Genomic DNA, 26,079 nt, shown 5'->3' with positions numbered 1-26,079 from the left:
GGTTTTCGGATGGGTTGAATACTTGGTCCAGCCTTTGAGGGGGTTGCTAACTGTCTGGGCCCAAGGTGGAATTCACTTTGGTATTTTTTCTCGCCTGTTATGTGTTCCTTTTTTTCCTACTATTTCTTTTTTTTTTTTGAAAATTTGATTTGGAAAATGTGTCTGGCCTGAGAGGCTGTTTGCGGGTTGCAGGTTGAAGGTCGTCGGGCGTCAGCGAATTAATCATGTTATTAACTACCCTATCTGTGAGCACAGGGGTTGTACCGGGTCTGCCTCTCATGTGGATGAGTTATGAGTCATTGCGGTACTTGAATTGAATTTCAATTGCTGGACCTGTTGCCCACTAGATAGATAAATACGTTGGCCATATGTTTAATGGGCAGCTAATTAGGCGAGATATGGTAGTGGCATTAGCAAGAGGGTCAGCGCGGGGGGCAGGAACTTTCTGTCTGTCTCTGATATTCTGGAGCACAATCAGAGCTGCTGATTATACACACAATAATGCCGAGCAGCAACAAGCACAAAAGGAAAGTAAAACAGACCAGACAGGGCCTCAAAAGCCAGACAGAGTTCCCATTCCCCAGGCATTGTCGCCGCCGCTCTTACCCAATCCCAAAATGTCTGCCGGCTGCTGCTGCTGCTGTCGAACTGCAAGCGAATTGAGACTACAAAACGCATGAAATGTTTCACCGCCCACACACAGGTTGTGGAACAGGGGATGGGGTATCAGGGGTGGGCTGCAGAGGTAGGACTTGGGAATCACTGGGAAATATAGTTTATACTTCATGCATTTGTATCTTATTTGGATCTTAAGAAGCTTTCAATGCAATTTATTGACCAAAATAGGAAAACTAAATAAAAGGAGTTTTGAAAACCCTTAAAAAGCCGTTGAAAAGTATGCAACAATATATTTTAACTGAGGAATTGCTCATATAATATACCAAAACTTGGGGTTTTGGATTAATAAGAGAACTTTGTAAATATATACATATATGATATATATTTTGAAAATGATTTTATTTTAATAATAATTCTTTTTACATTAAGATACTTTTTTAACATTACCTGATTGGCCATCTATTACCTTTAGTATACTTTCTCTTACCATTAAATTTCAGCTAATTTCTCTTAGTGTATCCTACATAAGAGACACTCGTCGCATGTGCATCTAGCGCTATCTCTTTTTAGCCCATTGCCATGTGCGTTGCGCCTTTGTGCAGGCAACAGAAAATAAAGTTTATGACTTTGACTGCCGACGGCAGCGACGAACGTTGAACGTTGGATGGCGAACGGTGAGCGGCGAACGAGGACGTCTGACGATGTCTGCACCGGCGTCTATTATTGCCGATTTTGCATTGTTGTTATTGTTGTCGACGTTGTTGTTGCTACTTGCCGGGGCAGCACTTGAGGCCTCAACTACAGTGGGATGCACACCGAAAAGGGGAATTTAAGAGCCATAATTTTAAGATGACTCGCTACGAAAGAGCTTTAAAAATTTTCAAGAGAATGCATTATGTTTTTTATGGGTCTACCATTAGACTCAGTGATATATCTGGTTAACTTTTTAGTTTTTTTCATCTCAAGGATTTAATATTTTAAAATATTAATTAATTAAGAAAATTACATATATATTCTAATATTTTTGATATTTTTCTCCAAGAATATTGAATGAATCTCTTCTAAAATGTTTTATTAATGTTAATTAAGTAAATATTACTCTTTCTGATTAAGGAAACAAGCTTATAAAAGTTATATTTTAAGAAAATTAATACAATCTCTTTTTAAAATAAAGACCATTACTACAGTAATGCATTTTAGCCAAATACCTTAAAAAGTTCTTCCCATCTCGATCGACTGTTTTTACTTTTACGTTTACTTTCATCAATCAATTTCGCACAATTTAGAACTTTGCAAGTAAACTAAAACTTTCCTTAAACTATTTGAACCGCCATTACTCTCTTTATTCCACCTACCTCTAAGGAACTCACCTACTAAATCACATTACCACATGTAAGTTGCACTCTGTGGGGGCAAATACAAGAACACCCTGAAAAATACAAAAATTTGAGACGACGACGTCGGCGACAATCTAAAATGCCGCAGGCTACTTCAAAAAAACCCAAAAACAAAAAATATATAAAATAAAAAAGTCAAAAAAAAAAAAGAAGAAAAACCCGAGGAGGACACGAGCGAGTGCAAACAAAGCCAGAAGGCGTTGCGAAACTTTGGCGCGTCATTCATCCTCATCCAGAGTCGAAAATATTGCACCCTCGAGCCTTCAAAACGCACACAGACAGCGGGGTTATAGACGCCGACACACATATATACTATATATACATATAAAAGTCGCACATTTATAGCCCGAAAATTAAGTGAAGCGTAAGCTGAAATGCACTCCCACTCAACGAGGCACCACCACCCCCTGAACTTCAGCTGAGCACGACCCATCACCCTACAACCCAAACTCTTTTTTGATTTCGTCTGGCTCGCCGTCTGCCACTTGGCGCTACTGCATTGGTATAGGTCCGTCTGTGTATCTCTGTGTGTGTGTGTGTGTGCTTAACCTTGAAAAACGAACGAGTCCAGTCGGACCCCAACTCCGCCCTACACCTTACATCCAGCCACCCTAAGTGCCCCAACTCCTGGGAAGTTGACAGGCCGGCGACGATTTTCATCCTCTCTCGGCAAGTCGAGTTGGTAAAATGAAATTTACGAAATATGGTACAGTGGTAATTGACTAGGTGTTATATCAAGTTTAGGGAATTTTTAAAATTTTTTAAATTATAAATTAAAAAGGCTATATTAACACATATAAATTATTATATTAATAAACTTTCAATTACATTCCGACTTTAAATATTTTTAATTTTGTAGATTTTTTCCAAATATACCCTTAATCTATTTTAAGTTTAATTTAAAATCACCTTGCACTCTAACCAGACCTCACTGTAATAATTTTCCTTTCTCTTTTCTTTTGCCATTATATTATTTTACTTATTTTTTGGCTCTTCATCATCGTCATCTTTTTGGGCATTTAAAGCGACAGAAGCTGCGGCTGAGTTTTCGGAATTGAATTCAATATTTTTGTGGTGTGCGGGAGATTTGAGATTGAGAGATTGGGGAATTGAGGAGACTACCGAAGAAGTGACTTTTGCACCCCTTTTAAGAGTTGCCTTGAAAGTCTGGCCAGACAGCCCAGACAAACAGGGTTGGCGGGGTAGGGTGAAAAGGGTTTCACATCCCCCCTTTCAGGGTCCCATAGCCCCTGTCCACATTTCGATTGAGAAATACTTTGCGGACCCCTTGGGCCAAGTTAAAATGAATTACAAACACTTTTTGTTTGTCGTTCCCACTGCCACTGCCACAGCCACTGCCGCCTCAAGTGACTTTGCTTACGGATTGATGTTCCAGGAAAATGAAAATGTCAAAGTTGAGCTTAGGCCGGGCCAAAAATGGAAACTTATTATCATTACGAAATTTTAGCCAAATTGAGATGAGTTTTTCGGGAATTGTCTTGGCGAGAAATTATTTGTCTGAGATGAAATGTGACAACGAGGGGCTTAATTATGTTTTCTTGGGTTTCTTTTTAGAGGGAAATCCTTTAGAAATTAAATTATTTTTTCTTCAAATGTATATTCTTCCCGTCTTACTAATTTTCACAATGAAATACTTTAACTGTTAGTTGGCAATCGTTCATGGGCCGCATCTTCTTTAGTTTTTTTCCCTTTCAATTTTTTCTTCAACTTTTGCTTTTTTTTTTTAGTCCATTCCCCTGGTTACGTTACGTGGCTTTATTTATGAGTTTGTCTGCTCCCTGACAGCCGTGCAGCTGCAGCGGACTAGCCCCATACTCCTCCCTTGCTCCTTCTGTCCAGGATCATCGAGTCCGCCACACGTCAACTTCAGTCGCCTCGTCGCTGCCATCGCTCTCATCGCTGTCAACGTCATCGCCAGTCGACGGCACTGTCGCCGCCGCTCGCCAAATGCATCAATAATGCTTCCAGCGGATCCAATTGTTGTTCCACCGCTGTTGCAGTGAGTTGCAATTGTTGTCTGGCCCTCAAGGGAGGGGTAGGGGGTGTTGAGGTTGAATGGTAGGTGAATGTGGCAAGAGAGGGGGCGTGACTACGACTGGTCCATCTGCTTGGCTCGGCGACGCCGCTCAAATTAATGAAAACTAATGCGACACTGAGAAATTGATGATTGCCGGCGTCGTCTGCAGAAAAGCGACCACCATTACACTTGAAGAAAATGTGTTGGTTAAATATGAAAGAAACTAAAAGGGAATCAAAGCGGAATTATGAATTGAATGGCCTGATGGAATCTGAAACTGGATTCTTAAGATAACTTTCTTTAAGCTAAATAATTCTTGCTTTATTTTCCTAACTTTAGTTCTAAGATGTCAAAATAGATAAATTGAATTTTAATCTTCAATTTTCCTTAATATCTATAAAAGGTCAACGTAATTTCTCAAAGTGTATCAAGTCTGCAATTCGCTCGTTTGCCTTTGCCACTCCACCTTCTTGTTTCTCCCTTTTTGCTTTTGGGGTCGAGACATTAAAAATGACTGCGACTGCGGCTGCTTTTCTGTGTCTGTGACTGTGTCTGTGTTTGTGAGTCTGTTGAGTCCGTCTGCCGCTGCACTTTGGATCGCTTTTGGGGCAACAAAAGGGACCAAAAGCCGACCAGACGTAGTCGGTATGGGGTTTGGGGTTGGCCAGAGGTCCGGGGACAGACGGTGAGGCGGAGACTGATTGATGCCGTCAAATAAAAATTTGTTGCGAGTGGCAAGCGGATCGGCTGGACTCACTGACCCAACTGCGATTTGTGAAGCCAGCCGTGGGACTGTACTTGGGTAAATAAGAATATTTAGTACTTAAGGATTAGGAAATATTATTATAGAAAAGTTAAAAAACTAACAAAAGATTTTTAAATTTATAAATTGAATTGGAACTTTGCACATCTTTTTTAGTTTATATAGAATATTTGAATTATTCAAACTAATATCAGAATTTTAAGGAATTCCATGTTTGTATGGAGATTTTAGTTAAAATATTTTAAATAAAAAAACTATCTTTTGATATTTCCTGAAGAATTATGAAAAAACTTATATAGGTTGGCACACGGAAGTTTTGCGTTTTAAAATCGCTATATTTGTTCTCTTTAATTATTCATTATTTTTCATAAAGTCGATATATATACATATTGATGCATATATAGTCTAGACTATCGTGTCTCCCATATAGCTTATAGCATATTTTCTATTTATCAATATCTACTCCCCCTTATAGATAATCAAACTGGCTTTATTTTAAGCAATTTATGAATGATAACATATACCTACAACAAACTATTCCCAGTTCTTATCTGCATATAAGTTCGCCCCCTGAAAAACTGCATCTTCGACTCGTTTAACTTCGATATTCCCCAGCAGCAACATCCCTCGACTATCAAGTTGTCAAACACAAGTCATGAGAACTTTACATTGTAAGCGAGGGTAAATGTAAATGGAACTCAGCTTCCGCTGCCTTTGCCACTGGCTAGACCGTAATCACCTGCTCCCACCCACCATACACCGACCACCTGCTGCCCCTCACCTGTCTGCTTATCTGGCCCACAATAATTTCGCGAGCAGCGGAAAATTGTGTGCGCGCCTATTCATTGGATGACTCCACCACTTCCGACACAGTTGTTGCCGCTGCGCTTTTTATTTGACTTATGACGGGACTTTGTTCGCTATCTGTATTATATTATTTCATTTTTTTTTTTTCGTATTTTTGCCAGCAACTGACTCTTGCTGGCACCAAAAAAAAATAAAAGGGTAAAAGGGGCGGGTGTATTTGCCCTGGTCCGTTGTCTCGCTTAACTTTTTTATTGCCAGACGAAGCGCAAACATTTGCGAGTATTAATTAACGCTTTGTTGAAGTTTGCGCTTCGATGTCGCCGTTGCCGTCTACGCTGCCGTCGTCCAGACATCGATGTAGACCTAGACGCTTGACGTAGACTTTGTCAAATGTAATGCCGGGCAAATATTACGTAGCCAACCCGTTGTGCCCCCTTTTTCGGTCCAGCAGATAAGGTGAGATTTTTTTTAAGGGAATCTTAGTAAGCTGGGGTGAAAATTGTTTATTTAGTTTTCTTATTTCACATATGGGTATGAAAATGTTTTATGATGAATTTGGAAATGTACTGAGTTGATTTCCAATTCTTTGATTATTTATGTACAATTTTAAGATTAAATTACCAGTAGGGTGAAATATTAAAAAAAAATCATATTTTTATAAATATTAATTTAATAAACCTACGTAAAATATATAGTAAAACTTTATTATATTGTGCCTAAATATTATTTCTGCATAACTTCTTTAACAATAACCTGCAACATCACCAAAATCTTGTTAACTTTTTGGAAAAATGCAAACATAACTCAAAAAACTGATCCATGTCTTTTACAAAAATAAACCTCAATATTTCATGGCCTAAATTTAACATTAAGACCACCTGAACTCTATATTCATACCCCCTTTTTAGGCTCTGATTCAGATTTAGATTGAGATACGGTTCGCTGTAGTCGCCGGCCCTGATGCTCACTCAATTATTCAGGCATAATAAGCAAATTGTTTTAATATGCATAAATATCTTGTACGCCATTTGGCAAACAAGTCAAAACTGCCAGACAAACTGGCAGGCAGTGGCGCAGACAGACAGTTGTGGAAGGGGTACAAAAAGGGTGGGTGACAACAGCAACAACAACAGCAACGGGCGACTGCATAATGCCCAAGGGATATACAAAAGGTGTGTTTACATATATTTAACCTTCAAGATCCGCAGACTAAATATGCCAGCAAACATTTTTGCCACACGAAAAGGATGGATAACATGAACTTTTTCAATGCCCTAATGTTGGTTTAGCAATTTATCTTTTTTTGACATTTTCAGAAATCTATTTGGCTTAGAAATATGTTCAGTTTTCATATTATTTTGGGCAAAAATGTGTTTTGTATATTGAAAATATTGAAAATCGTTTGCCAAAGAAATACATTATTTTAAAGTATCAATTTTGTTTACGAATTATGACAGACGTTTAGATATTATTTTGAGCTATCACTCAAAGTTTATCTTATTTAGAGGGAAATCTTAAGTATTTAAAATATGTAGATAATTATAGTAACTATAACTTAAAATACTTTCTATTACATTAATTCTTATGTTTACTTACCAATACAAATTAATTACTAATAAAGTAAAAAGTTCTCCTCTAACAGCCATTACAAGGCCAGGCATACCTTAACTGCCTAGCCGTATTTCATAATCCGAAACTTAGGTAGCGTGACTGAAATCTACCTTATTTTCCATGGAATTCCACAAAATTACATTACACCGGAGACTACAGTTTGTCCCAAACTCCCCGAAAAAGCTCCCCAACGCCACTCTGTGCCTCTCCAATTGTTTGTCTGTCTGTGTGTGCGTTGTGGCATCGGCATTTTGGAAGGACCAGACACAGCGAGTATGGGATTAACGAGGAGCAAGGAGCAAGAGTAGGAGCAAGGAGTAGAATCAGGAGAAGGAGCTGGAGCCCGGGTGGCACAATAAAATAAAAGCTTAGGCCACAAAAGCGGCAGACAACTAACTACGCATAAGCGAGGATGACGACGCAGGATATGCGCTTCAAACGCGTTAAGCTGGGCCTGCAAATAGACTGGGGGCGTTGTTGGAAAGAGGGTGAGGAGTGGAAAAACCGTTGGTAAAAGAGAAAGCCGCCGGCTCACAATTGAGAGCTGAACGCAGCTGATAAACTTGGAGTGCCTACAATGCGGAAAATGTGGGAAAGGTGCTGCTGGGAATGAATCTCAAGGACACAGCCGAGTTTGTATATATGTATATATGTGCGGCCTACGCATATTTGAGTGCTTTCTCTCTCTCTCTCTCTTTCTGACGTGCATCCCATTCTCTCTTCCGGTCTGGCACAGACGGTGGCGTATACGTAATGTGTTGGTTTGTGCTACCAACAAAATAAAGCATACGCAACGTGTTTCCCTCGTCGTCGTCGTAGCCGCTGTTGATGACGTTAAATTTTCGGGACTCAGGCGGAATTCATCGAAAGTTATGCCACAAAAAAATGCGTTCTTGTCTCCTAAACAAATACCACGTGGCCTCACTCGAAATAAAGGATCCTAGATAGGTTGTGCGTGTGTGTGTGTGTGTATTTTGAGCCTTGCTATTTATTTTAATATGCCCCAAAATAAGTGACAACATAAGAAATGTGTTTGATGACAGCTTCAGACATTTATGCGCATTTATGCTAAACTGTTTGATTTCAATTTCAAGGAAAATTTATTTTTTTTTGCAGAGGAGAAATATTTGTTTGGTTGAACTTTGACGTTTTTGGTGCTTTTAAAGGTATTACTAATGTACTGCCTATGTTTTTTTTAGGTTTTTATATGAAATATATAAATATTTGTAATATGAATAAAGTTTATTAAAGGATTCTAAGTCAGCAATTTGGGGCTTTTATACGTACTCCTTTTAAAACTAGGTGGATTCAAAGAGGAAGTTATTTGAAATTCTTCTTGATTACATTAAACAATGATTTTATATTTTATCGCTCTATTTTCTATTTAATTATTAAGGAAAATTAAGTATTCATATACATAGTTCATAAATTAATCATTGACTTTTTGAAAGAAACCTAACCTTGACATATTACTAGAACCTATGACAATAATTGTATTGCCATTCCGTACATTTTTTCAAACCACCTCAAAGTTGTTAAGCACTTTGAATATGGTTTAACATATAGTAGATATAATATATATAATAAAGTATTGTTAATCCAGACATTCGATTGCTGCAGCCGGCAGAAGCACAGCCACGGCAACAGCAGAAGCAGCAGGAAAACAAGGGCAAACAATAAAGTAAACAAACAAACAAACACGCAACGAGGCAGACGCACACATGACAGCCAGGACGGTCGATGGATATGGATGTGGATGTGGATGGTTGATCAGGGATGGGGAATCCAGGGGGATACAAGGGGAAGGCCTCTAGACAGCCAGACCTGCATTAAATAAATATGTGCGTAATAAAAGGCAAATAAAAAAGAAGGAAGGCAAAGCAGAAAAGCTGAAAAGAGCAAACCAATTGAAGTGTGTCGCGCCAATCGAGCCACAACAACCACACACACACACACACACTCACTCACACAACAATTGCAATTTGTATTAATTTTATTGGTTTATTATTATGAACGGCGACGTAGCCACCACGATTGATGCCATCAGACAGTGTTTAAACGTTGTTCGATTGAAAGCGAGTTAATTTCATTTACTGATTTGTGGGTAGCCTCCATTGGAGGGCAGGAGGCGGAAAGCAGAAGGAGATCACGCTCTGTAATCCAGATTGCCAGGCCCATTCATCGACTTTCTGGGTCGCAATCAGTGGTTCTCGTTCGATGAACTGCACTTGCCCTGCGTCTGCGATAACGCACTGTCACAGCCAAAATTTCAAATGCCAATCCGCACGTGTCGCCGCTTTTTTTCTGTATTCTTCCAGCAAAAGCCTTCGGAGTCATTCACTGATAGCTATGGTTTATCTTCAACAAGTTTTTTTGTTAATTCAAACTAAAGTGCAGTTAGCTGAGTAAGTAGCTGGGTTAGTCATGAGGTAACTGGCTAAAATGTAGTTAAATGACTTCGTTTTCTACTGTTACTATAAATGTGTTAAATTTGAGTGCTTTCACATCTTTTTTAAAAGCCTAAAGCGTTTGCTTTAAAATAAATTCCATTCAATAAAAACAATTTCATTCATTATTGAAAAAAAGATAAATATATATATATGTATATTGTAGGAGTTTTTGTTTCAATTAGGTACATAATATGAAAAATTGAAACCTTTTAACTTCAAACTTCGGGTAAAAAAAATATTTGTTCTGTTAAAATTATTATATGTATTTTCTTAGACATATTATGCTTAAAGTGAAGCACCAAATACTCCGAATTGCAATTGTAATTTAAAATAAAATTACTGAATTTTTACTCATTATCATATTTACCCTATTATCTGTAAGAAATCTTTGAAGTTCTTAGAAAGTCTCTGAAGTTAAACTTTATTAGCCTTGTTCTAAATTATAAAATTTAAAAGTGATAAATAAAAATGTTTTTAAATTAATATCGCATATTTTGAATAACAACTAACCACATAACATAATAAAATATGTTTTAGCAACTCGAATGACCCTGCTCCATATCGCTGCTATTCCCCTGATGATTTCACAAAAATGCCAACCGGCCAGTTATGATGATATGGCCAGACGATGCCAAGGGCGTGCGAATACATTCCCGCTGACTCAAGTTAGTCGCACCAGATCGACCGCCCCCATTACCCTCATTACACCCCCCCAGTGCACCCCCCTCCGAGGTCCGGCGTTATCGTCTGCCCATGCCCGATCGTTGCTCCGCTGCTGCGTTCATTGAACGCACTTTCGGCTCTCGACGCACGCGTCGTTAACAAAAAAAAACACAGAAAAAAAATTACAAAAAATTTAAAGAAAAATAAGGGAAAAGAAGCTCTGTCTCCGGATACTTGGCTGTGTATATACGCGTGCATAATACAATAATAATTTCGTTTTACAAAATGAACAAAAAATAAAAAAAAAAAACAAGAGAAGTACACAAAATAAGCGCAGCCAATGGCCGCGACAGAAAGGAGATGAAGGAGGAGGAGTAGGAGCTGGAGGAGCTAAAGAAACTTGCCCAGACAGCGATCCCAATCCCGATCAATGCACCTTTGCCAAAGGTGCAACGCCTCGAAAAGTCGGCTCTTTATATTCCAGTACATGGCATATAGCCATATGCGACTGTGTGAGTTGTCTGGGCATGCAGTGACGCACGAAACGCGATCACGTTCGCATTTATTAAAAGATGGTTGCTGTTGCACCGGCGATTCAATGGTATGGCATGGCTTGGTATATAAGATGGTGTGGTATGGGGGACTCTAGAGAGGTCTCGAACTTGAATTCGGACTGCAACTGAGACGGCTGCTGGAGACAGATGTGGGTAACATTTGCTGGGCTAGGCAACAAAACATGGGCACTCGAAAGAGGAAAACTATGTAGAGATTGGAAACGAACTTTTAGATACACTTTTAAGTCGTATTTTGAAGAATATTTTGGTTGAGATATGTAGTTAACCATACCTTTTATTATAAGTAGCACTTAGTCATATAAAGAAGTATTTTTTAAAAAAGAATTAGCTGGTTATAAGTTCAGATTTCTCAGATTTATTCTACATTCACACTTAAAAACTTCCTTAACATGTGTAGCTTTTAAAGCTAAAAATGTGTACAAAATAAATAAATTTTCTAAGTATTTAAAAAAAATCTTAATTAACCTTATTCCATATGAACTTTGGTAACCTCCCCATCAAGGGTATTAAAATCCGGGTAAGGGAGCAAAAAACTTGACCAACATGTGGTTCTGGTGGCTATTTTTAGACGCCTCGCTATCTGTGCGACTGACTGGCTGGCCATCTTCCTGCTGCACTCCAACCAGATGCAGACATACTCACTTCCCCCCAAACTGTATCCCATTTGGAGTTGGAAAGAAGATGAAGGCAGGACAGGGGCAATGGTCGGGGCCTTGGTTCATTAACTGGGACCGAGTTTTAATCAGATTTGTGCGTGAAGTTCGGCACTCACCCGCGGCCACTGGCAAGATGCAACAAGAAATGGGAGGGCTTTCTGCTGCACCAACCATCGCTCTGTTCTGCAACAATATTTTAATGGGAAAGTCTTACAAAACGTCTCTCGCCTGGAAAGGCAAAACAAAAACAAAAAAAAAAAGAGAAGTCTTTATGTTTTCGAACCAGTTCCAGACATCTGCGGAAGCGTGGCACTATAAACAATATTCTTTTAATTTCTGTTGCCTCGGCTTTCTGGTCTCGTCTCGAAGATTTCGCGGCAGACAAATTTATGAGCGTTAAGTGAAGGCCAATAAAATTCTTTTTGTCTGGAGTGTATTTTTGTGGCCGGGACTGCCACTTCTTCTGGCCAGTTTTATTTCCATTCCACCCCTTCCCTTCTTCTCCTTCTAAACTTCTCGGCCAGGCCTCACTTAAGTCATCTCTTCCGCGGGGCACATTAATTTCACGGATTCTCGTTCGTTTTTTGTCTGGTTTTTTCTCCTGTTTGTTTGTTTTATTTTTTATTTTGCAGAGGGAATATTAAAAAATATGTTAATTCAAAAATTTATTAGAAATATGTTTGGGATTTTTATATATAAGGAACATCCTTGAGAGCATCCACAAAGAAATCCAAATTTAAGGCACTAAATTTTTGTTTTTCAAATAAGAAAACCATTTATTTCTTAATTGCAATAATTTTAAGTATTTAAAGGTATTTAAAGTTAATGACAGCTATATCATTAGCATGTGTATAAGCCATGAAATTTGTTGATAACAACAATAAATACCACAAACATATGACATGTTTTAGTTCCTAAACTCTGCTAAGATGTGGATGTTCAAAGTGATATTAAGCTGCTTAGTGACTGTAGGACACATTCTATTATATATCATATAAAAATAAATATAATCATATAAAATTTTAATCTCTTAAAGTCTTCTTTAGCTCATGTGAGCTTTACCAATCTGAAGTGCGAATCGATCGACAGGGAGTTTGGAAATTTCGAAATCTGTCGGATCAAGGCTGTGAATCGCAGCCACAAGTATATAGATCTGGAATTCAAGATAACTAAACTTCCCCTTAATGAAATGGTGGTAAGTATAAGTCTACAAGACATAGTTTTTACAACTTAAAAACCGTTTTTGCCATAAAATACAGATCAAAGTAGAACCTATGCGTTATAATAATGGCTATAGACCTGTCCTTTCCACCATGAAGGTCGATTTTTGCAAGTACATGAAGAATCCAAATGCAAGATCTTCGTTTTTATTAAAGGAATTCCACGCGACTTTCATTAATTCTACAAACCTAAATCATACTTGTCCTTACAATGTGAGTTTATAGGAAATATATAAAAACTTATACTTACTATTATTCAAAATTTAGAATGATATTTCCATTAAAAAATTATGGACTGGCAATCTGGAAAAGGGCTTCTTACAATATCTTCCCGTACCGCATGGAGATTATGTCATTCATACAACTTGGTATTCCCGAAATATACGTCGTGTAAAAGTCAGTACATTCTTTAAAATAACATAATGATGTGTAATAACAAATATAATAAATATAATATATATAACATAATAATGAAGTTTTTATGGATATCATTTTTATGAGTAAAAAGTAATAAAGTAAAACTGATGGTAAACACCAAATGATGATGAAATAGAAATGAAATGTATATTAACTATTGTTGCAGGCGGTCACACTAGCATGTAAAGAAACAGTCACATTACTTTACACCTATACACACTTAGTTGTAAGCACAATGTATTTCCCTCCCTTACTTATGTTTAAAGCTTATAGTAGCAAACACTATATGTGTCCTGTTCGCACGACACCGAACATGTAGAAACTACACAGAATAGAACAGCTGGGCACAGGACAGAACGGAGCAGCACGTGATTGAGACGCCTACACTATATTTAACTCACTTTAACATATAATTTTATATATAGCGTTTTATAGCGTAAAACTTAATAAAAAGTTATTACTTTATCTAAAAATTTGAAGTTAAAAGAAGTTTTTTCTTGTGTATTCTAAACGAAATATTCTTTATGACCAAGCTAATTAGATCAAAAAACATTTCTAGATAAAAATCTACAAAAATGTTAATTTACCAAGCCATTAGTTATTAAAGAATTTTTGTATACATTCAAGTGAATAACATTATACATTGTTGGCTTTCGTTCGAAAAGGAACAGATCACCATGCGAATGGTTTTTTACATAATAACTATTCTGGGATGTATACCGGTAAAACTTTATTAATATTCCAGTATAGTAAAGTAACTCTCCTTTAACTACCTAGGCCATTCACAGCGATGTGATGTTCACCAATCTGAAATGCGGCATCATGGACAGAAAGTTTGCCAGCTTTAAAAAGTGCTACATAAAAGCGGTCAATCGTACCCATAAGTACATCGATGTACATGTAAATCTTTATCAAACACCAATAGATAATGTGACAGTAAGTTCAGAGCCAAAATCTAAAAAAGATTAAAATTTAACTTGACGGCAATTTACAGGTCCATGCCAAGCTTATGCGACATGATAATCATGGCTATAAGCCATTTTTCATAGATGTCACCTTCGATGGCTGTAAATTCCTGAAAAATCAACGTCAACCGATTGTGAAAATGCTGTACGAAATGTACAAGAATAGCTCTAACGTCAACCATACTTGCCCCTATGATGTAAGTGATTCGATCTAAGTAGATGCATAATCGTATAAATATATATCCTATATCTTAGCACGACATTATCTTGGACCACCTTTGGACTGGAAACATTGAAATGGATATTGCAAAATACATTCCCATGCTAAATGGTGATTATGCAGTCTTTTCCGAATGGTCTACATATAACATTGCCAGGGCGTTTTTTAATGTTTACATAAGAGTTTCCAATAGACAAAACTAGACTTGCAAGGTTGTCAATAAGAAATTGTAAAATTTAAAATAATTTGCTTTTAATAAAGAATCATTAAGCTGAATGAGCACACGAAACTGACAACGTTTTACCATGTAATTACAGGCCCTGAATATTGGAAATATTATTCAAATTTAATTTAATTTCTATATAAAAATATAAACTTTACGAGTTAAAGTACAATATCAGAACATCAAAACTTCATTTGCACATCAATTAAATAGTATTATTATTGATATTAGAAAGTCTTTTTTGTAATTTCACAATTTTTAGTAAATGGCCTTTCGTGGATATGCTTTACCTTGGAAAATTGAGAATTTTTTATCTTAAATTTTCACTTATGTTGATATTAACAACTTTTATAATTATTTAAAATAGCTTACTAATTTATTTTATTTTTCTTTAGAGCAAAATTTGTCACTGTTGTGCACTTTGCACTCCGTAATCCTAATGTGCGGATTGAAAAAACATAAACTTCAAAAAACCATTACACTTAAAGCATATTTTAAAGCATTTAAAAATCAATTAAAAATATTAACAGCCCTTCAAATTTAAAAAATAGCAACAGGTAATTACCCCTACCATTCTCAATAGTTCATTAGGCGAAACCACAGTGGGTAAAATCAGACAGTCAATAAATAGTATTATTATTCATAGCTTTGATTACGCCAGCGAGGGAGTACCATGCGGGTGTTTCTTCTAATTATAACTATTTTGACATATTTAACGGTAAAATATTAACAAAAATCAAGTATAGTTTGGTAAATCTATTCCTAATACCCAGACAATCCTCAGCCATGTGATGTTTACCAACCTAAAGTGCGGTACAAAGGACAAGAAGTACCTCGACTTTAAGAAATGCAACATCAAGGCGGTGAACCGTACCCATAAGTATATAGATGTTCATCTGAATCTTTATCAAAAACCTATAAATAATGTCACAGTGAGTTCAACAGAAATATTAAATAAGTATTGAGCTTGGACTTTCCCGCAATTTACAGGTCCACGCCAAGTTAATGCGGCATGATATTCATGGCTATAAACCATTTTTCGTAGATGTCACCTTCGATGGCTGTAAGTTCCTCAAAAATCAACGGCAACCCATTGTTAGAATGTTTTATAACATTTACAAGAACAGCTCTAACATCAATCACACTTGTCCATATGATGTAAGTAATGTGATCGAAAAAATTATACTTTCTAACAATCAAAATGTTCCAGCACGATATTATTTTGGATCATATGTGGACTGGAAATATTGAAACGGATTTTGTGAAATACGTTCCCATGATTAATGGCGACTATGCCATTTTTTCGGAATGGTCTACATATAATGTTGTTCGGTTTTTTTTGAATGTATACATAAGAATATCAAACAGCCGCAACTAGACCGTAAAACTGTAAAACTGTGAAGCTGTAAAACTGTATACATAAACTTGTATTTACTTGATTACTTTTATACTGCCAAAACCTTACGATTGGAGTTTTGCATTCACACTGGTACTTATTTACTCATAAGGGGTATAGTACAATCGTTGAAATATATGTTGTAGATAAAAGAAATTAAATCCGAACCCCTAAAATGTATATGTCCCGGTTGGGATTTGTACCGCGGTTTATTTCGTCTTTGTTTATGTTCGGATTCATAATAGTCTCTTTTCAAGAAATTACTATATACCAAAAAGGAAGTTCTCTTGAGGTTGCTCCTGGTGACTTCTGTTCTGAGTGACTGCCGAATGCTTTTTGTATGACCATGTCTTCATCTTCTATTCCTCCAAGTAATTCAGTTACACTGTCGCCATCCCTTTTACTCTCACTTACTAAGCAACTCAAGGTACAACATACAGCAATATACAGCATTGTCACTTACTCTTTTCATCTCGTTAAAACTATCTGCTCATACTCGTTCTAGAAAAACATGAGAAAGTACCGAATTGCGAACCAACTAGAAACGAAACAACTTATCTTCGTGTCACGTGCCATTTAATATAATGTTTAGAGTGGACCTTAATTTCAGAAGATGTTACGAGATAAGAAGCTTGGAAAGACTTAAATAATGTTTTTCTGCTTTAAGTTAACTCTCTCTCTTAAGTTACTCTCTACACCACCTGCTGGTCAAGCTACTATAAATGTGAAAAATCATTTAAATAAATGCACATTTCATAACGTTTAAAAATCGATCAAAAATATTAATAGTCTGGAATTGTAATTGTTTTTAAATTTTTTGTCTTCCGTAATTACCTATGCATTTATTCATAGGGTTGGTCATTACCAAAAAGCCTGTACCAAAATATTATAAACTTAAAACTCATCCGCGAAAGATCACAATGCGAATATTTCTTCTAATACTAAACATTTTTGGATATCTAACGGTAAAAATAGAGAAGGACATTTAAGTATAGCTATTAAACTCATTTCTACTGCCTAGCCAATCCTTACCCACGTGACATTTACTAACCTAAAGTGCGGTACAAAAGATAAGAACTACGCCGAATTCGGAAAGTGTAGCATAAAAGCTGTGAACCGTACCCATAAGTACATGGATATTCACGTTAATCTGTATCAAAAACCAGTACGTAATATCACAGTAAGTTAAGAAGTCAAAAATCTGAAAACCATTGAGCTGGTAGTAATTGAAGTTTTCCAGCTCCACGTCAAGTTAATGCGACGCGATCATGGCTATAAACTATTTTTCATGGATGTCAAAGTTGACATTTGCATGTTTCTGAAACAACAACGGCAACCATTTATTAAAATGATTTATGATATGTTCAAGAATAATTCCAACATTAACCACACTTGCCCCTATGATGTAAGTAACATAATTTGGAAGTTGAAAAACAGTTCCTAAAAATCTTATAATTAAGCACGACATTCTGGTGGACCATCTTTGGACTGGCAATCTGGAAACCAATGTCCTGAATTACATTCCCTTGATAAATGGCGACTATGCCCTCTTTTCCGAATGGTCTGCTTATAATGTTGTTCGTGCGTTTATAAATCTATATGTTAGGGTATCAGATACGCGGGAATGAAATAAATTAGTAAAAAATGCTGTAAAAGTATATTTTTGTTATATAACTACATTTTCTTATGCGTTTTCCAAGTCTTTTCATAAAAATCAGTACAATTGAGGACTAGTATGAGTCAAAAAGTTAAAAAAATAATAAATTGTGGTGAAACTAACAAAAATGTAAGTAAATAATCTGATGCTATCTTAGTATATAAGTATAGATAAAAGTCATGGTCATTGGTCATTTCGCGGTGCTACAAGCTCATGATACGATATATCACAAATGCTATAACATCATCAAAAACAAAAATATTAGAGATGAATAGTAATCAATGGAAAATCGAACAATGCGGAGGTTGTTGTATATAATAACCATTTTTGGATTTGCAATGGTAAAATTAGAAGGTTTCAGTGGTGATACTACTGGGTTCTATACTACATATTTTAACCCCCTAGGAGATAAGCAGCCATGTGACCTTCACAAACTTAAAATGCAGCGTAAGTGACAAGAAATTTATGAAATTTGAAAAATGCTACATCAAGGCGGTTAACCGCACGCATAAGTACATAGATGTTCATGCTAATCTTTATCAATTACCAGTAGACAATATAATGGTAAGTTTTGTGAAAACTTAAAAAGAAAAATCCTGTAACCAACTTCTTATAGATTAGATTAAGGATGATGCGCAATGACCACGGCTTTAAGCCATTCTTCATAGACATGTCCTTTGATGCGTGCAAGTTCATGAAAAATCAAAAGAATCCGATTCTGAATCTTTTTTATGGATTCTACAAGAAGTCTTCCAACATTAATCACACGTGCCCTTTTAATGTAAGTACTCACTAATCAATTCAGATTAATAACCATTCTAATATGTAAATATACTTAAGCATGACTTAATTGTGGATCATATGTGGACTGGAAACATGGAAACGGAAGTCATGAACTATCTTCCTATAAAGAATGGCGATTATGCTGTGTTTTCGGATTGGTCTACGAATAATGTTCTTCGTGCCTCCCTTCAATTGTATGTACGAGTAACGGAAAATTAAAACCAAATTAAAGATTTGATTTTATCAACTATTCCTGTAAATAGAAATAATAAATGTGAACTATGTATTTCCTTCTAAGTTTCTCCAATTTCTAGAAATTGCCTTAAAACGATTAAAACACGTGCAATACAAATAAATATTTAGAACAATTAAAAAGCCAAAAAGCTTATTTTTACGGTTGTTAGTTGAGTTAATGAGTTTTTGATTTTTAAAATGGTTCAGTTGCCAATGATCGAAAACAGTTCGATTCGAAATGTGGAAGTTGCTGCTGGTAAAATTATGGCTAACTCTGACAATGGTAACCGGATGGTATTATTAAAGCCAAGTATGGTTGATTTACTTGTTTAAACCAGATTTGTATGGGCCACGTAACTTTTACCAACTTGAACTGCAGTTCTTATAACTCGGATTACTTGACATTTCCCACGTGTCGTATTAAGGCGGTCAATCGAACTCATAAGTATATTAATATCTATGTGAAATTCCATGAACTGCCTATTATTAATAGTTGGGTGAGTTTTTAATGCAAGAAAATTACTAATCACTTTCTAAATTACTTAATTTTTGTTGCTTTTAGGTTATTGTCAAGTTCAGACGTTTTAATAATGGTTACAAGCAATTCTTTTTCGATCTTTCCTATGATGGCTGCAAGTTCTTGAAGCAACAGAAAAATATAATTGCCCAGGCCTTCTATAAGACATTTCAGGGCAGTTCCAATATAAATCATACGTGCCCTTATAATGTAAGTTAAGTTATTCTAAACTTGTTTATATGACTATAAAACCTAATTTTTTTAGCATGATATCATCGTAGATAAACTGTTTTCCGGTGATCTGGAGAAGGGTTTTGTGAAATTTTTTCCGATACCAAGTGGAGCATATGCCCTTTACACTGAATGGAGCACTAACAATGTTTCTCGAGCTTCGATTAAAATTTATGTAACAGTAACTGATAAGTAAATCTTATATAAATATGAATATAATTAAGTACTTCATTAACCAATCTACAAATATAAAGCTTTAGCTTTAAGTTCTTTCCATGACCTTAATGACCTTACATCAGGGGTATTCAAATTCGTCTTACGGCAGAGCATTTACTAACAAAAATACAAAAAATCATACACAAATTCAGTGACGCTTTGTGTTGCTTTGCAGCTGTGCACTGAGAGAAAGAAAAACTGTTTTTTTGCTAACCAATCTATCACTCAATTCAACACTCTCGTCGCAGGTCCACTGCGAAATGAACTCCAAAGTGAAAACAGAAGTTATAAGGAATAAATTCCAGTGCAAGTGTTCGAGGATGATCGAGGAAGAAGCAAAAACAAAATACATTGCAGTTGGTGACGGAATGAGGTGGAAAGAGGAAAACGAAAAATTGTTAGTGTAATAGCACAGCGAGAGCTCAAGGCGAGCAAATCGATATGCAGGGAACATTTACAAAAACAAATGAGAGCTCAGAGCATAGACGTTGAGCACCCCTGGTTTACATTATTTAGTTAATTTTTACTTTTGGAGGATATAAATAATAAATGTTTTTAGTCTATTTCCCGTTATATGTGTAAAAAATTTAATGAAAAACACAAATGTAAATCAAGTTCTTAAATTCTTTCCTGTAAATAACGTATTCCTTTTCTGCGCGACCTGTTCTCCCTTTAATTTAATTTAATTTCATTCCCATTTCCTTTTTTTTTTTGTTGGAAAACAAGGTATTTTCCTGGAACTTCTGAAAGCATCACACAAAATAATTCATCAAAAAAGGAACTGTGCGTAAGAGGAAGGTGGGTCCATCCATTAATAATAAATTAAACATATTCCCTGGCATGCTTCTGCCAGTCCCGGCGACACCAGCTCTCCTCTTCAGCCAGACTCTAGAGTTTCTGGAATGGTTATACCTCCATCTCCTCCTCGTTGTTGGGGTTTTTGTTCCCCTAATGACCTAGAATACAAATTCAGGCTACCTCCATTCCCTTACCCCAAAGTCACCGATTAGTGAAATCCCTGGGCTATCAAGGCTGCCAAGTCATCCACAGGCAGTCGCTGAAGCGGAAGCTAATCGCTTGACTAAGTTCCTTAGTTCCCATCCCTCAGACTGACCCAATCTTTAGCGGATTGCGTAATATATACAGGTGCGGTTAGTAGAATAAGAACACTTATCTCCTTGAATATTAAAGAAGTTTTTTAGGCATTTATCAGCTTGAGGATTTTCAAGGAAATATCAATTAAATTATTTAAAAAAATGTAACTTTCAAAAATAATTATTAATTTATAAATAGGGATTTATACAACAATATATATAATTTCTTAATCTTTTTATTAAAGCAACGCAATGAAGCATGTATTTTAGGAATAAATCCTAAGAAGACACTCATCCCTATCCTTCTGACCACAACTGTAAACATGTACATTGCAGATGTCGACGGTCAAGGTGGAAGCTTGTGGCTTCGACTGTTTGTCTGTCGGATTATAAATGATTTGCCATTAATTCTACACAAATGCCAGGGGCAGGCTGGCTGGCTAGCTGGCTGGGTGACTGGCTGGCAAAAAGCAGACAGAACCAGGAGAACATTAACATTTGGCATTGGGCAGGCAGGTAGTCGGGCAGTCAGACAGAAGTGAATAATCAATATCATTTGATTACATTGATAACGCTTTTTTGTGCCGCTTTTTTTTGTTTTTTTCCCCCACGATTGTGGCTTTGTTCTCGGGGTCTCACTTTATCGTACTGCGATTTCGATATCCAAATGCTTTCGTCACTGGCGGCATTGCCGAATGTCTAGACGATAGCTCCATAAATGTATTATTGCCTCATTTTGCCTTTGCTTTTGCTTTCTATACGCTACTCTTAGTCGAAAGCAAATATTGCGGGTATAACGCCTGGAGAATGCGAAATGGTTTACAATGTTGACAAAAGTCAGATATAAATAAACCAGATTCGGAGAATCTAGAAAGTTATTTTCTATCATTAGTGTTAACTAAGCTTTTAAGTACTAAAATAGTTGTTTTATCTTTGGATTTTATCTTACTAAAATCTAACTAACAGGATGATTGTAATGATAAGCTAATGATATAAATATCTAATTTATCATTTTACATAATATATAAAGCTAAAAGGTAGTTTAATCCTAAAATAATATATTAAACATTTTCCTTAAGGAGTGCCAGTTAAGATTTAACTCGATTAGCATTCCGAAAAAGATCGATATCAGATAAGCTCATTGTTAAAGAACGTTAGGTTTATCGACTTCGATTTTATATTTACATTTATAATATCGAAGAGCTATTATGGATGGAATGCTGCAATTATTGTTAATCTTCTTTCTTAATTTAACCTGAGAAGTTATGCATCAGTAAGAATTAACTTTAACGTGAAAACATAGCCTTAGTAGATACAGCAAGTTAACTGGCACTGCAAGAAACAGCATTATAAATACTTTCTATGAACAACACCAAATCAAAACTCTACCCTATAAAATCTCTACCATTCATTCCGTAAGAGTATCTCATCTTTGCTTTGTTAAAACCCTCAAAATCTTAGCATTGTTTTTGGCACAAGATTTTGTTTTTGTTTTTCGGCTGGTGATTTGAATATTATTGAACGTCTGGCTGACGTCGCGACGTCAGAGCTCTGACGTGGATGTGAACGTGAATCGATACGACTGCACCTCATACCCAATGACCAATACCCAATACCCAATACCCAATAGCCAAGATCCAAGACCAAAGGCGGGCCAAAACAATGCAGTCGATGTCTAAGGAAGCCGCAGATGATCAGAGGACTTGAAAGCCGCTGGCGACAGTTGCAGTCGATGCGAAAAAGAAGGGTGTGCATACCGCCAGTATGTGTGTGTGTGCGTGTGTCTCCTTTTTGCCCCTGCGATAATAAAGACAAACAATTTTTTGCTTTTCTGTTGCATATTAAACCGATGAAATGAAGCGCAAACTGATTGTGCTCGTTTTCCTATGGTGGTGGTGGGTTTATGGTCAAAACGATTTGCTGGACATGGCATTAAGGGGAGTTCCCTGGCTCCTGGCCCCCTTCTCTGGGATCAGAAGGATCCTCCCCGAGTCCATTCCCACCTTTCACATGTAAGTGCAGCTCAAGGCGGCAACTACAAAAGCCGGCGACCGACGACAGACGACGATGACGACGACAACGTTTTGAGTATCTGTATCTGCCGCTCCGCCACAGCCACTGATAACAACTGGAGCGGCAAATCAAGAGGGACGATTGTTTGACAAAGTCGAAGATTCCAATACACTATAAGCGAGTGTGTTAGAAAATAATTAAAGTTGTACAAATCAACTTTCAACAACAACGATTATCACTAGATTTTTAAGATTTTTGTAGGAATAAAAAGAACACCTAAAATCAAATTAAATTGAAAACATGAATGTTTGACATAACCTGTAATGTATCAAGGTGTTAAAGCTTAGAAACTTTTATCTTGGAAATTAAAAATTTACTCAAAGATTATCAATGTTTATCTTAACACGCTTTCACTTTTCAAACTTTTAATTTATTTAAGAAGTTTCTTACACCTACATTAAAAAAGTTAAAACAAAATTTCTTGGGCTTGTCTTATATTTATCGTTTATATAGGATTATATATCTAAATGGTATATATCTTAATTCAAAATACGCCTTTAAATACAAAACAATTAAAGAAAAATCACAGCTAAGAATAATATTATTCTAAGCGTTCTAAACTCACAAACTAAAAAGTTAAACATTAAACCCTTCCTTGCAAACCTCTCCATCATACCCTTTTAAAGGGCATGATGAAAACCTCACAAATGAGGTGGTGAAGGGTGGAGATGGGTATGGGAATGGGGATGAGCACCAGGTAACTGCAGCGGCGGCGGCGTCATCAAGAGATTGGCCCAGGGAACTGACACACGCACCGAATGTCGCCTTTCGGCTTTTGAAGTTGCTTATTTTGTTGCAGTTGTTGATTTTTTCCTCTCTTCTTTTTTTTTTTTTGGCTGAGAAGTTTCGGATTGCAAAAGAGCCAGGCAAATGAGATGGTCCTCCCTCCTTGTCAGCCGCCCGTCGGGCGTCTCAGGTGTGTGTTAATTGCATTAAAATGTTTGTAATTGCAATGCAGTCAGCGGCGGCGAGCGAGAATTGCCTGCCTTTCTCTTATCTGCGGGAATCTCTGGGATAGAGTCGGGGCATATAAACATATACCCGTGGATTTATATACATATATATATATGTGTGTAAGTAGGATCAGAGGGGCGTGCAATGCAGACATGCCAAGCTGTCGTCGGGCCAAAAATGCCATAGATGCCGCCAAAGTCGTGTAACTATAATTGCCATAATAACATAATATCTCGGGGCAGCAGCTGCAACAACAACAAAAGCACCGACCGAAAGGTGTCGAGAGACATATTCTCCTAGACATGTTCTCTTCTCCGGCCAAAAAAGGCATCAGAATGCCGGAATGACGAGCGGACAGCACCAGACAATTGTCCCTGTCCCTGTCTCGGTCCCAAAAGCCTCTCCCCCGGACATTATGCCTTGGACCCGAAGGCTGTGGAGGTGACATTTTTCTCATGCCCAACGAAGCGAACAGCCAAATGCAGTTGATGGAGCGCCGCCAGCAGAAGAGGTTACAAAGTGGACTCGGCACAGTGGTTAAGAGAAATAGTTTACTATGTTAGCTAGGTAAGTGTGAACTAATGTTGGTCTGATTTGAGTGGTTTGCTGGCAGAATACTTTTATATTTTAGCATGAAATAAAGAAAACAATTACCTAAGCAACTAAGCATTCATCACTAATATGAATATACTAAATCATTCTCAGAAAGGCAATCAAGAGAAGTAGTTTTAGGCTATAAAAGTACCCAAATAATTCGCTAAAATAACATCTTTATAAAATCAAACAAAAATAATAAGTATGCAATATAAGATTAAAAATAACGAATGCTCTAAGTAATCAAATAAAGTATAAAGGTTAACAGATTTTTAACATTTCTCAGATATTAGGCTAAAATTTTTTTAGATTTTTCTTATTTTAAAATCTACGCCTTGACAGGTAGTCAAACAACACTCTATAACATTTTGGATAACTATTTCTTAAAAATTATACTACATTCGAATGTCTTTGGGCCTTTAGTTAGTTAATGATCAATTTTTCAGTATTTTAACCACAAAATATTAAAAGTAAAAGCATAAAGTTTACTCTACTCTGGTCTCTGAAAGGCAGTTTAAAATGAAAACTTGGTTTGTGAGATTTTTGTTGTTTTGTTTGTTAATAACCTTCGTTTTGATTTTCTAAAAACAATAAATATCATATCTCAAAAACCATAACTTCTGCTTTTAATCAGTGATACATTATTTTCATCTTGTCTTAGTTTTCATGAAACTTCGATTGAATCACGGTAGAGAGCTTGTTTCTAGCTTGGCTGGCCTGACTTTTCCGCATGTTTGGCTCACAGCCTGACTTGCTTCCCTGTCTAGCCCCCTTGCGAAGTCCCCTTCTTAACCAAACCCCTTTTCACCAACTATCCCCCTCCGTCCGACTGACTGACTGTCTTTTGTGTCCATTTCGGTTGTGGCATTTAGCTGGAGTCTGTCATGCCTCGCTCACGTTCACTATCTCATTGTAGTCGTCGCCGTTTTGTCGTCTCACTCGGGCTCCTTGGAAAGCTTTTCCCCCTCCCCTTTAGCTTTTCCTCGCCCCTTTGGTCCGTCTGTCTTGTTTGTCAAACAGCAACAGAAAAACAGTTAAATGCCAGTTTACCAGTTAAAATCGGAATCAAAGCGAAAACAATGACACAGTAGCTTTAGCAGAGCATTTAGTAAGGGGAGTCAACCGAAGAGAGGCCGTAAAACGGAGAGAGATAGCTAGACGGACAGTGGAAAGAGATGGGGCTAAGGAGTGAGTGAGAGGGACAGATACTAGCCAGGTCGACAGCAAGTGAAGTAAGCAGCAGCAGCAGCAGCAGCAGCAGTAGCAAAGGCAGAAAAAAAATCGTCTAGACACAGACTAGACTCCATAAAAATAATTATTATCGGTTGCAATTTCTGTTGCTCAGACTGCTGCTGCTGTTGCTCCCCCCTCTGTAGCTCCACCCCTTAGCCACCATAACATACCAAAACTCTTTCTCCACCGTTCGACGCCTCCAAATGTCCATCCAGTCCCACTGACTGAAATTGTTCGTCTCGTTCGTTCGTTGGTCGCTGTCCGTTTCATCTGCTTCACATTACACCAGTTTTAGTTTCACAGTTCTACACTTAAATAGAATATTTAATTTTGTAATATTTAAGTTCTCTAAGTTTAAAAACATATCAGAAGATGTAAGAAATGGTTAGAATATCAGGGGTTTACCTCATCATTATATCATTTTCGACATTTCTCTTTCAAAAAACATATTTAACTATCTTTACTTTACTTTTA

General features: G+C 36.8%; 7 protein-coding genes across 7 annotated transcripts in view; 6 read left to right on the top strand and 1 right to left on the bottom strand.

The window, feature by feature from the left end:
* The window catches only part of LOC108114138 (mucin-5AC), a 78,237-nt gene that overhangs the window by 45,326 nt on the left and 6,832 nt on the right, over window positions 1-26,079 (bottom strand). The window lies entirely within an intron of this gene.
* Window positions 12,508-13,221, top strand: LOC108113889. The gene is made up of 4 exons (XM_017224594.1): window positions 12,508-12,535; window positions 12,625-12,773; window positions 12,838-13,011; window positions 13,066-13,221. Exons 1-4 carry the CDS (start codon window positions 12,508-12,510, stop codon window positions 13,219-13,221), a joined length of 507 nt encoding a protein of 168 aa, XP_017080083.1.
* LOC108113888 lies at window positions 13,893-14,603 on the top strand. Its single transcript, XM_017224593.1, has 4 exons — window positions 13,893-13,937; window positions 13,993-14,151; window positions 14,210-14,377; window positions 14,436-14,603. Exons 1-4 carry the CDS (start codon window positions 13,893-13,895, stop codon window positions 14,601-14,603), a joined length of 540 nt encoding a protein of 179 aa, XP_017080082.1.
* LOC108114140 lies at window positions 15,242-16,067 on the top strand. The gene is made up of 4 exons (XM_017224923.1): window positions 15,242-15,341; window positions 15,397-15,555; window positions 15,614-15,781; window positions 15,834-16,067. The coding sequence occupies exons 1-4, from the start codon at window positions 15,297-15,299 to the stop codon at window positions 15,999-16,001; spliced, it is 540 nt and encodes a 179-aa protein (XP_017080412.1). The 5' UTR covers window positions 15,242-15,296; the 3' UTR covers window positions 16,002-16,067.
* On the top strand, window positions 16,940-17,695 carry LOC108114141. Its single transcript, XM_017224924.1, has 4 exons — window positions 16,940-16,984; window positions 17,041-17,203; window positions 17,252-17,424; window positions 17,480-17,695. Exons 1-4 carry the CDS (start codon window positions 16,940-16,942, stop codon window positions 17,645-17,647), a joined length of 549 nt encoding a protein of 182 aa, XP_017080413.1. The 3' UTR covers window positions 17,648-17,695.
* LOC108113886 lies at window positions 17,973-18,707 on the top strand. Its single transcript, XM_017224592.1, has 4 exons — window positions 17,973-18,017; window positions 18,082-18,240; window positions 18,293-18,457; window positions 18,517-18,707. Exons 1-4 carry the CDS (start codon window positions 17,973-17,975, stop codon window positions 18,676-18,678), a joined length of 531 nt encoding a protein of 176 aa, XP_017080081.1. The 3' UTR covers window positions 18,679-18,707.
* Window positions 18,932-19,637, top strand: LOC108114143. Its single transcript, XM_041818239.1, has 4 exons — window positions 18,932-18,976; window positions 19,032-19,190; window positions 19,256-19,420; window positions 19,476-19,637. The coding sequence occupies exons 1-4, from the start codon at window positions 18,932-18,934 to the stop codon at window positions 19,635-19,637; spliced, it is 531 nt and encodes a 176-aa protein (XP_041674173.1).

This window comes from Drosophila eugracilis, unplaced genomic scaffold (assembly GCF_018153835.1).
Source record: "Drosophila eugracilis isolate 14026-0451.02 unplaced genomic scaffold, ASM1815383v1 contig_2154, whole genome shotgun sequence".
Taxonomy (NCBI): Eukaryota; Metazoa; Arthropoda; class Insecta; order Diptera; family Drosophilidae; genus Drosophila; species Drosophila eugracilis.
Note: the sequence above shows the minus strand (reverse complement) of the source record. Positions and strands in the feature narration are given on the sequence as shown.

Bases quoted from the DNA above. Each gene is read 5' to 3' on its own strand.
- LOC108113889 (XM_017224594.1), top strand. From the start codon at position 12,508: ATGTGGATGTTCAAAGTGATATTAAGCT. The intron at 12,536-12,624 runs GCTTAGTGACTG...AGTCTTCTTTAG, and splicing joins GTTCAAAGTGATATTAAGCT to CTCATGTGAGCTTTACCAAT. The intron at 13,012-13,065 runs GTGAGTTTATAG...TTCAAAATTTAG, and splicing joins ATCATACTTGTCCTTACAAT to AATGATATTTCCATTAAAAA.
- LOC108113888 (XM_017224593.1), top strand. From the start codon at position 13,893: ATGCGAATGGTTTTTTACATAATAACTATTCTGGGATGTATACCG. The intron at 14,152-14,209 runs GTAAGTTCAGAG...GGCAATTTACAG, and splicing joins CACCAATAGATAATGTGACA to GTCCATGCCAAGCTTATGCG. The intron at 14,378-14,435 runs GTAAGTGATTCG...CCTATATCTTAG, and splicing joins ACCATACTTGCCCCTATGAT to CACGACATTATCTTGGACCA.
- LOC108114140 (XM_017224923.1), top strand. From the start codon at position 15,297: ATGCGGGTGTTTCTTCTAATTATAACTATTTTGACATATTTAACG. The intron at 15,556-15,613 runs GTGAGTTCAACA...CGCAATTTACAG, and splicing joins AACCTATAAATAATGTCACA to GTCCACGCCAAGTTAATGCG. The intron at 15,782-15,833 runs GTAAGTAATGTG...AAAATGTTCCAG, and splicing joins ATCACACTTGTCCATATGAT to CACGATATTATTTTGGATCA.
- LOC108114141 (XM_017224924.1), top strand. From the start codon at position 16,940: ATGCGAATATTTCTTCTAATACTAAACATTTTTGGATATCTAACG. The intron at 16,985-17,040 runs GTAAAAATAGAG...TCTACTGCCTAG, and splicing joins ACATTTTTGGATATCTAACG to CCAATCCTTACCCACGTGAC. The intron at 17,425-17,479 runs GTAAGTAACATA...CTTATAATTAAG, and splicing joins ACCACACTTGCCCCTATGAT to CACGACATTCTGGTGGACCA.
- LOC108113886 (XM_017224592.1), top strand. From the start codon at position 17,973: ATGCGGAGGTTGTTGTATATAATAACCATTTTTGGATTTGCAATG. The intron at 18,018-18,081 runs GTAAAATTAGAA...TTAACCCCCTAG, and splicing joins CCATTTTTGGATTTGCAATG to GAGATAAGCAGCCATGTGAC. The intron at 18,458-18,516 runs GTAAGTACTCAC...AATATACTTAAG, and splicing joins ATCACACGTGCCCTTTTAAT to CATGACTTAATTGTGGATCA.
- LOC108114143 (XM_041818239.1), top strand. From the start codon at position 18,932: ATGTGGAAGTTGCTGCTGGTAAAATTATGGCTAACTCTGACAATG. The intron at 18,977-19,031 runs GTAACCGGATGG...TGTTTAAACCAG, and splicing joins TATGGCTAACTCTGACAATG to ATTTGTATGGGCCACGTAAC. The intron at 19,421-19,475 runs GTAAGTTAAGTT...TAATTTTTTTAG, and splicing joins ATCATACGTGCCCTTATAAT to CATGATATCATCGTAGATAA.